General features: G+C 30.9%; 1 protein-coding gene across 1 annotated transcript; it reads left to right on the top strand.

Annotated features, from left to right (window-relative positions):
* Positions 1-1,031: 1,031 nt before the first annotated feature.
* Positions 1,032-4,040, top strand: LOC113401262 (venom allergen 5-like). Its single transcript, XM_026641097.2, has 5 exons — positions 1,032-1,288; positions 1,715-1,836; positions 2,823-3,083; positions 3,187-3,382; positions 3,469-4,040. Exons 1-5 carry the CDS (start codon positions 1,213-1,215, stop codon positions 3,741-3,743), a joined length of 930 nt encoding a protein of 309 aa, XP_026496882.2. The 5' UTR covers positions 1,032-1,212; the 3' UTR covers positions 3,744-4,040.
* The last annotated feature ends 7,296 nt before the right edge of the window (positions 4,041-11,336 follow it).

Genomic DNA, 11,336 nt, shown 5'->3' with positions numbered 1-11,336 from the left:
AAAAAAAATATATATATTGAAGTTATATCCAAATTTAATCAAAGAAGTATCTTTTTTTTGCTTATACATGGAATCAAATAAGAAAAATGCGAGCAAGTAATTAAATCAATCGTTTTATTAATCCAAAAAAAACCTGTTACATTATACATAATTTACTTAGAATTAAAAAAAAAAAGTATAAACATTTCGTTGATGAAATTTTGTATAAATCCATTACATATCATATAAAATAAAAGATATTAATATGCAAATTAATAAAGAACGAGCAAAAATCAACCTCAGGTGGTAAACCGGATCAGTTGGCAACAGACACGATGTCTCTGAAGTTACGTACCTAACTTTGTGTTTAAAATTTTATATTTTCTTTACTTTTGTTCTTTCGATCGATCTAGTTTATATTAATTAAGAGTTCACATTTAAAAAAAATTTACATCTTCATAATTTTCAACGTGCCTTAAAGTTATGTTTAAGTTTACATTTTAACATCAATATATTTCCCCGTCAATGTAATAGTTTACATACCTATGCCCATCTTCCCTTATATTGCTAAAGCTATAAAATTAAGTAGCCTTTGACTCTTAAATGGTCGTGTTATTCTTTCCTTGTTTTTAGCCGCCTATAATTTTACTTAAAGACCACTTCCGTTTCGACCAAAATCTGTCAACATATTTCCACCTTTGGCTCGGACGTATCACAAGAACCCGATTTCATTGACAACCACCGGCTGCCGAATAATGAGTTTTAAATTATTACTGCAGATAAAAAGTGGCTGGACGACGTCCGTTTAACCTTTATTGATTTCGTAACTGAAGACACTCTGCGAACTATACTTGAAGACTTACTTGCTTTGTATACATTTTTCACAGTTGACATCGTATAATATTGATGAAACGTTTGTTTTCAGGGTAGATTATTTCTTGTTGGTAGGATATTTTAAGGGTTCGATGGTGATGCAGCGGCGATGAGCAATAGTGGCGGGTGGCGGCGTCGCGGCGTCTCCATGATAACGCGGTGCTATTTAAGCGCGCGCGTGGCCATTAAGTGACACAGATTGCTATAGACCGGAGAGCGCGCGGCACACTGTGCAGCGGACCACCGGCGAATATTAAATTTGACGTTTCGTAAATATAAGTGGGAACTTTTGTTACGAATCGCAAACATAAATCGTGTTTTCAATTTCAGTTAAAAAGTGTAGTGAAAAATTAATTTAAGATGATTACCCTAGTGTTTGTTTTGGGAGGTCTCCTTGCAGTGACAGAGGGCTGTGGAGCTGGCAAGCAGATATTAAGTGAGTTTTTAATTTTAATTACTTTCTCCATACTATAATTTTAGGTTTTAATATAATATACAATAAAATACAATAATATACTCCATATATGAGAATTTTGAAAATTATTTTTAATTATATATTAAACTTTAAATCGATTTTGAAAGAGTCATCTCTTTCAAAATCCACAGTGACATCTCTTATATAGTTATCATGATTAATTAAATCAATATTACTTGATTTTTGACGTTGAAGATCAAGAACACTGAGGATAGCGACGCGCGAATATATTGCCCATTTAAATGCTGATTTCTTTTAATTATTCATTAATTCACCTTTGCAAAGAAATTTCGATGACTGCATCAATCTTTTTGTATATTATTGTATTCATTAAATAATATTTCATACATCTAGATGAATATTTACAATATTTATTCCTTGTTTAAGGATCAGGAGGATTGACGGCATATGAACAGCAGAGTATTGTTGATGCGCATAATCGCCTCCGACAATCTGTGGCTTTAGGACAAGTTTCAAGTCAACCTCCAGCGGCCAATATGATGGAAATGGTACGTTATAAACACAAATGTCACTATTAAATATTTAAAAGACGATAAATTAAACAATAAAATGATTTTATTAATAAAAACTTAAAAGCCTCATGTTTAAAAATACAATACCGTTTTTAAATAATATAACGAGATTTGAAGCCGGTTTTTCGAAATAAATTATGCATTGAAGTACGTAAAGATTATACCAATCGGAATTATTATTGTATACATTTATATTTGTTCAATAATATCATATAAAAAATAAATTCACCAATTGATTAAGACGTATCAAAATAAAGGTTTTACCTTTTTTTAAGTTATATATAACAGTTGAATTAACTCGAGATAAAAAAATATAATATATTAATATTATGAAACACAAAATAAAAAAAGACCATTTCTTAATGGTTATTTTTTAACAAGAGTGTAAGTTTATAAAAAATATGTGAAAATATTTGCCATGTAATTTCGTAATTTATATGTTCTAAGCAATGTAATAATTTTTACGAGTTATTTCTTGTGATCTCGGTCAGGTGTAGGCCATTTTTTATGCATAATATTATGCTTAAGCATTTATAACACCACGTGCACCGATACCCAAGTATGTTAATGTGTCCACTGCACGAGATCGAACGGTCGAACGGACCAAGGGATCAATTTACATGAAAATAACGGGATATTTATCAAAAGGGAATATCTTGTAACAGTTTTTTTTTTCATATGTAGGTTCTCAAAACAGTTATATTGCGAATTTACGCAAGAAAATCCCTTCTGTCATTATTTGTACCTTGATTTATTTGACATTTGAACTTTCGAAAACGGTATATATATGTGAAAGTGATCGCAAAATCGAAAGCGAAGGTACGAACGTAACTTCAGATGACATTGACCTCGCGAAGGTTCAGCGTCCCGGAGGTTTTGCATATAATGATATCTTGTTTACCATTCCTACTTACCGTGCGATATTAATTTTGATATTCATATAAATTTGCGTACGATTTTAGGTGTGGGATGACGAATTGGCAGCAACTGCTCAACGTTGGGCTGACCAATGTACTACTGCACACGATCGTGCGTCTCAGCGCGATGTTGGTCGTTTTCCCGTGGGACAAAACTTGGCAGCGACATGGACTACTCGTCCCCCATCTGATCAATCTGATTCCGTACCAGACTTCATGAAACAAATTAATGCTTGGTTCGATGAAGTTCATATCTTCGGATTTAAGCCCATTAATGGTGGACATGGAACGGGCCATTATTCACAGGTAAATTTTGAAAAATTAATAAATATTCTTACTGAAAATTATAATTTTCATCAGATTTATTAGCAAATAGAACAAAAAAACTAAAAGTCTATTAATTTTCTAGTTGGTATGGGGTGAGACGTCTCATGTCGGTTGCGGTTACACTTTCTACTACGATCCTTCCCGAGGCTACACCAAGCTGTACGTTTGTAATTATGGCCCTGGTGGAAATGTCATCGGTTCAAATCCCTATGAAAAGGGTAGTCCATCTTGCAGCGCCCACGGGCTTTCTGACTCTACAAAATACTCTGGTCTTTGTTGTAAGTATTACTTAACTCTCCACAGCTAATCAGAACCGTAAAAATGATTTAATAATTGTTCAATAACATTTTTTTTTCTTTTACAGCCACAAGTTACACCACAAGCGATCAAACAGTGGACAATACCAACAGTTTTATATCGAACGTCATTCCTGACAGCACAGTGGGAGCACCAGGCTACAATTATCAGTTCTACAAGCAGTTCAACAACCAATACCAGTACCAGTATCAGCAGCCGCAGAGATACTACAATGCGGAAACATCGAACTTCAGGCCACTCATCAGTATATTTAAAACGGCTTCAAATTTATTTGCTAAACCAAAATCATCAAACTTCCGAATTGGCAACGTATACGTATAAGTCGTTACGCTCGCGTGATATTTCATAACAGTATTTTATCACTATTTTGATAGAGTGACTTGACTGATTATTCGAATCTGTTTGCGCAGAATTCGGAACAAAGACTATATTCCTTGGTTTTACAAGGAGCTTTAGAACCCTTAAACAATGTGTAAATGAACTTTGTATAGATTGAAGGTCTGATAGTTTTTTCCATAGAACTTGTGCTGTCGTGATTGACCTTCTTGTATTAAACTTAGCGTGAAGTATGTTGTTATTTAGATAATTTATATTTAATAATAAAGATTTCCATATTAATTCATTTTTTATTCATTTTTAAATAGTCATGATTACATTATATTTATTTTTATACAATATATTATTATTTAATTGTTTCGTTTTAAAATTCATCATTAAATACTCGTTATATATATACTCAAAAAACGATTAATATATATATATCAATATTAATCGTTTTTTGAGTACATAATTATTTATTTAATTATTATTTTTATCAAAAATTTATATCGAAGTATTCTTACTATCATAACCATTATAAAGTAATAATATAATATATAATAGTAATAATATAACAGTATAAATATGCAAGACATACGTCACTTAAAAATTTCACGCATTAATTTTTTGTCAGTAACTATTTATAAGAATTATAATAACTTTATGGTCGTCAATATTAATGGCCAGGGTTTGATCTGGTAACACTCACTAAAAAATCTTTCTTCACTCGTACGAAGTCGGGACGGACAGATAGTCTTACATTATAACAATAAAAATGAATGTACTATCCGTTGTTATCGTTATTTTGCACAACGAACAAATCACTTTTATCGAATATTTATGTTAGTGTGTATTTATGGAGTTTTCTTTTTTTTCTTCGATTGTATTTTATACGCCAAGTATTCACATACCGAGTTAAGGTTGGAAAGGAATGGCTCGTGGCATTTTGTTTGCTTTCGCATAAATTGTGCAAATAAATAAACAAAATAGTCGAAGCAAATGTTTTACGACGAAACAAGGATGAACAGTGTTTGCAAAATAAGTATTTAAGTAAATATATTCAGTGCATTGTATTAAAATGCACGTCAGAACGTTTACTTAAAGTTACGATGCTTACAATTTATACAATACATCTTGAAGCCATGGCTACTTACCCATAAACGTGTACTATTTCACAAAACGACATTTAGTATTACTTACTTTTATATAAACTTTGAATCATGCCATAGACTTGTATAGTAAACATTTGGATCGCTGTTAAAGGTAGCGAGTTTAAAAACCAAGGAAGTCTAGTACTTATTTTTGAAAAGTACCTGCCCTTAAATCTTCCCTGGATTGATATAAAAATTATACAACGGTTGCTTACTTAATTACATACGGTAATTATTGAAAATTTATAAAATTTCAATCGTTGCACAATCGCGAATCAATAATTCATATTTGTATATCTTAAAACAAATATTAAAAGTAAATATGAAATAGAATAATTCGATTATCGCCTTGACTACTGAGGACCTTGACCTCCTCGTGTCCTCTCAGCACAAGAACAAATAATTACATACAAAATTTCGAACAAACACAACCGAATGTGTCAAAGTCAATGTCTTCCAAATCACACGTATTATAATTTATAGAAAAGCCTTAAAGGCATTGTAAACAACATAAATTTAATTATCAATTAGTTAGATGATCAGATAGTAACGCCTTGAAGGCTTGTATTGTTGTTTTGTTAAGCAATAATGATAGAATTATGAAAATTAATTGATCTTCTAGTCGTTTTGATCAGGAAAATTTTTGGATTATTGAATATATTAAATCAAATTACTACTTTATTTAGTAAGCGGTCACCTTTGCCCATAAATACATTGTTACCTAACATATGTATAAGTAAATATCATATTTTATAATATGTCTTGTATGTTCCTTATATTTTGTTAACCGTTTTAACCCTTAATGCAAGAAAGAGATAGCATAATTTCAGTTTAACACATCAGTTTATTTAATATTGTGTACGACAGATTTAGGACGTTAAATAAAATCAATATGAACTTTTTTAAAAGCTTTTATCTCACTTGCAATGTATGTATATATGTATGTGCGGGTGGAATCTTGCTACTCAATTTTGAAGCAGATATCTTTAACCGATTTGGCTGAAATTTTGTATACACGTTAAGTTTGGATGACAATACATGATAAGCTGCTTGACGTCATTATAAGTCCATTATGATGGAACATTCGAGATGGCAGAATAGTTATTTTTTATGCACTTCTACAATATAGGTATCAAATGATAGGGCTTCTTGAGAGTAAATCGAAAAATAATGTGACGTCATTCTAATTCCAATATGGTGGAACATTCGAGATGGCAGAATAGTTATTTTTTTATGAACTTATGTAATATGGGTGTCAAATGAAAGAGGTTGTCAAGAATAAATTTAAAAATATTCTGACATCACTCTTAATCCAATATAGCATCCGTCCGTATAGATTTCGGTAAAGACGGTGTTCACCTTATTCAGCCCAAGTCTGTGCAGTTTCAAGCAATATATAGTCACGTCACCGTGGAACGAAGAATGCTGCCACTTATATTATGTTGGGCTTGCACAGTACACAAAATGAAGGGTAGTACTGTCGATCATGCCGTTGTTTATTAAGGCAAGAAGCTCTTTGCTTCTTGTCAAGCATACATGACCTTAAGTAGGATAAAATCATTAGAAGGTATTGTTAGTGAAGATTTAGACTGTTCGAAATTAACCGGCAAACGACCTTGCAACAATGATGCGTTGAATGAGATGAATAGACTCAGAAACCTAGACAGTCATAACTAAAAAGTAAAAAATAAATTCAAAGTAAAAATTTTTTTTTTTTTAGTAAGCTTTTATTTAAATGGTCTGAAAAGAAGAAAATAAAATTTTACAAGGTTATTCCGCGACAAGCTTTTATGATTAAAGAAATTGTGTATAATGAGGTTATAAATTGATAGTTAAAATTTTAAAGGAAAATTTTAAATTCTTCTTTTCAGAGCATTTAAATAAAACCTTTTTTTTAAAAGTATTTTAACTTCGAATTTATTTAAGCATGCTCTCATAGGCTTTCAAAACGTCATTCCATATAATTATGAGTGATTTAAATGATATCGGTTCAGTATTTTTAACCGAGAAACGTCGAGAAAGTTGTCAAGTAATATCTTATTTAAAACTCATATATAAAATAATCTAGGACACATAATATATATTGTATCCTGACATTTATAATATACAGTGTGTCAGATAAATATGTATCTCATATAATATATTATGTAAAAGTTTCTGGGTTCATAATAATATAATAAATATATATTTGTACAAATTATAATAGTCACCCGATGTAAAAACAATAAAAACATTAATTAGTTTCAAAAGTTAAAATTATCGGTTCACTATATAAATTATTGTTATTGTAATAAATATTTTTAGTTCCTCAGCTTAATAATTTATTATTCAGTTTCCTTTCAGTTGTTGGTTGAAATTAGATGGGTATTATTTGAATAATCTTATTTTTTTTTATTAGAAAGTGAAACTGATGTAACTTAGGAGTAATTTTTGAAATTATTTTTAAAGTTGTTAGTACCCACTACCAAAAATGTTTGTTTCGTTGGAAATCTCATAAAGGGACTCACAGCCAACTCTGTACGTCATATATTAAATTACAAACCCCCACCCCCCTTTTTTAAAATCATTATATAAAAGCCCGAGGAAAAACATAAAAGACGTAACCCTCCATGTTACCAGCTGCTCCTTAAGCAGCTATTACGTACTAAGACTTAGGTCCAAGTCTAAAATTTTATTAGAACCATAATAAATACTAACAATTACCACGTCCAATTTAATTCAATCAATTCCGACGAGTTAGATCAAAATATTTCCAGTAGAATACTACCAAATATATTCATTCATTGTGAAATTGTGTCATCGTTTGTACAGTCAAATGAATACCTAACAAATGGTTTTAGACTGAATCAAACACACGACTTTATGCTACAAATAAATAATCAATACGTCAATAAAAGTGACGTATTTTCGATGCTGACTGTACAATTCACAGAGACATTTAAATTATCGTATCAATAGCAACAGCGAAAGGATGAGACACGTTAACTCGATAAAAAGAGTGATGTTACAAAGTGAAAAAGTGACGCCTACGTGTTAAAGACATAAGTACATACCGACGTTCTAACGTCGGTCGGTTCTATCGTCTACGATCGCCATAGTTTTTATTTACATAATATTATTAAGTGCCAGAGAAACATTAAAAATGACGTTTTTTGTTACGTGCAACATCTATTGGCCCACCTTCAGTTCACCACGGCACGGCATGACGCTAACTTTAATTACCGTTGAGCTTCTTTTCGGCCGATCTCTACTCTTACAAGTATATGCGTGGCTCATATAACTATTTGTCTTTTTTTTTCAACGAAATCATTTTACGCGTAGAGTGAACTGTCAGAAATTTTAAAGTAAGGAATGAGTGTTTTATCCTATCCAGGATACTTTTCCTCTCATTTTTTATATAGGGTGATATAGAATATTATTTAAAAATATTTTTGTTTATTTATTAACTATTTTTTATTTTGTTATTTAATTATTGTTAAACGTTGCTGTTTTATTTCATTGTCTTTTATTTAATACATAATAATGTGTAGAGAAAGCAACTTCGTTCCATCTGGGTGTCCCACGGCATGGCATAGGTGGCTAACGAGCAGGAGGCCTAATTGATGGAAGGTGACTACTCCGTCCACGGACAGCGACTTGCAGGTGCGTATACTGCACACATCGTTGTTGTCTATATAATGTTACAAATTTATTTATTTTATCAACGGAACTCCATGTTTATATTTATTTTACTCCGTTTTGATTTTATTTAATTATAAATGGTTGCAATAACTGTCAGTTTCTATGTTTCACCGGAATCAAATAATCAAATAAATGTATTTGTATATATTTTGCAGGCTAATTATAATAATAATTTTAAAAAAATTACAAAAAAATTAACAAATATTTTTTATTTTAATATTTTTCACAAAAAAAAAAACCAAAAAACGATAACAAGACTTGCCTTATACTGTTTTCGTTTGTGTTAATTTTTTTTGTAAAATGTCTTGTTAATTTGTTATACACTTAGTAAGTATTTAGTAAATACTATTTACTGATACGATTAAAAGTAATCGCATACTTAGTTAATGTAAGTCGAGGAAACACGTTTTGGTTAAACACAATGTTATAAGAAGTATTCAAATATACAAGTAAAAATAAAAAGTAAATATCCCAATGCTGGACAAAGGCTGTCTCTCTGGAGATTGTGAAAGATTTTCATACGAAACTTGTAGATTTCCTCAAGATGTTTTCCTTCACTGCCGAGCACGAGATCAATTTCAAACAAATGGCGATATAGCACTTGCCCGCATTTAATCCCGCAATGTTCGTGTTCCGTTTTCTACCATCTTGGGCCACTGGATCCTTTCAGCATATTATTTGAAAGAAAATACATGATTTTGGGAACCCTTAAGGTTGCCATCGTCAAAGTTTTCAAATAATATACAAATACATATATAACCTCCTCCATTTTTAAGTCGATTAAAAGTATCATATTTTTCTATAAAATAAAAAAGAGAAAATCTAACAACTAACAATTTTAATTTTTTAAATTTTGTTTCTTTATTTTATAATGAACTCATACAATAAATAGCTACATATAATTTTATAGTGACATCTCTTATTACATAGGGTAACTTTTATTTAACGTAATTCAGCGCCATCTGTTGAAAATAACGTAAACAAGATCATGGCGCTTGAAAAAATAATTAAAGTCATAGTCTTAGTTATTGAATATAGATGTCAGCATAACCATTAGGTTCTTATAAATCAAGTTAACTATAACTAAGTTTTTAAGAACACAAGCTGAACCTTCGACATCTACTGTTTCTTTGCGTTTTCATTTTTTTTTACCATTTTTATTAATTGGTTTTATTTAATTATACTATATTAATAAACATCGGTCTCCTCTTATGCCGCGTCAAGTGACAGCCACTTTTTTTTTTAATATAACACGATCTACCATTAGGTACTTAGTTTTTGAAGATAACTTAACATCCGTAAAGTCAGCTATTTAATAATTTATTTAAAGGCGCAGTATTGTTATTTTAAAACAATGGGATTGGCGCTGTAAAAACACATATTAATCAAATTAATGGATGGTGAATTTAAAGGATTTAAAAGTTAACAATAGTTCCTCTTTAAATAAATTATTAAACATGAAGTGATCCCACCAAACTATGAAACACAAGTAACTACAGTCGGAACTGATTTCAATGTCATCATTCATTTTAAATCTATCCCTCTGGGAATCGATCACGTGACCTCTTGTCTGATATATAAATTGTTATATAAATGAGTAGGTATTTGGAAGTGGTTAGGACTTAATCAACTTCGTTTTCATCGCAATCGATACTGCGCAAAGACCAAGCAACTCGAACAGTTTTCTACAAACAAATTTTCAGCATATAACCAAAGGCCTACGATTTCGAAATAGCAATATCAACAATCAAGCCTTGAGTTCACACTTGTATATATTATCCGAGTCAAACCTGCACTCCGAGTCGAATAATACTAGAGAAATCACATTAATCGTACTATACACATGACAAAAGGCAAAGCAAGTAACAGTATTACGACGAAAGCAATGGATATTGCTGTACAGCCAAATTTGAATTTAAAAAACCAGCCAAATTTGAATAAAGAATTCGATAGCATTTTCATTACATTTATCGATTGGATATCAATTATCTATGATCTCACAATTATTTTAGTTCGGTGAATCACATTGAATTATTTTTTGGTTTGGCTGAAAGCCATATGACCAATGTATCGTGAAAAAATAATGCACGCTATAGCGTTAACTACGTAAGTTAAATAAGTTGCTTATAAACAATTATTTTATAAGCCGCAGCTAATTAATTATTGTAAACAACATTTTCGAGTGGTCGTCTTTTTGGAACGAAGTTCTTTAACGCGAACAATAGTGAACTGGCAGAAATCGTACATACCTATACACGGTACATATACCAAAATGACATTTGTTTTCAATTTTTGTCCGTCTGTCTGTTTGTTTGTTCCGGCTAATCTCTGGGACGGCTGGACCGATTTTGACGGGACTTTCAAAAACGGAGGTGGAGGTATTTTCGCTGTATAGGCAGAGACAGAAATCGACTTTGATTTATACTATTAATAAATAATAGATATATATTAACGAATATAATTTGAAATTAATATGGAGCCTATTCATCCATTCTCAAATTCTTACAAAAGAATCACACATAAATCATAAAATCATATTGTGTCCATACGTGACTTATGTAAAAAAAAAATTTAGGTAATAAAAATCACTTACATAATTTCCAATATTTGTTATTGCCAGTTAAATATCAACTGAAATTAAATTCAAATAAATAAATTGAAAGTCAAACAAAACAGTTACTGGCATACGCTGCAAGGGTGTACCTTGTAAACTCAAGTTCTGTTTTTTAATGATTGTGTAATTGCTGTTGCTCCGCTAACTTGC

The sequence above is a fragment of the Vanessa tameamea genome, chromosome 7, assembly GCF_037043105.1.
Source record: "Vanessa tameamea isolate UH-Manoa-2023 chromosome 7, ilVanTame1 primary haplotype, whole genome shotgun sequence".
In the NCBI taxonomy this organism is placed as follows: domain Eukaryota; kingdom Metazoa; phylum Arthropoda; class Insecta; order Lepidoptera; family Nymphalidae; genus Vanessa; species Vanessa tameamea.
Note: the sequence above shows the minus strand (reverse complement) of the source record. Positions and strands in the feature narration are given on the sequence as shown.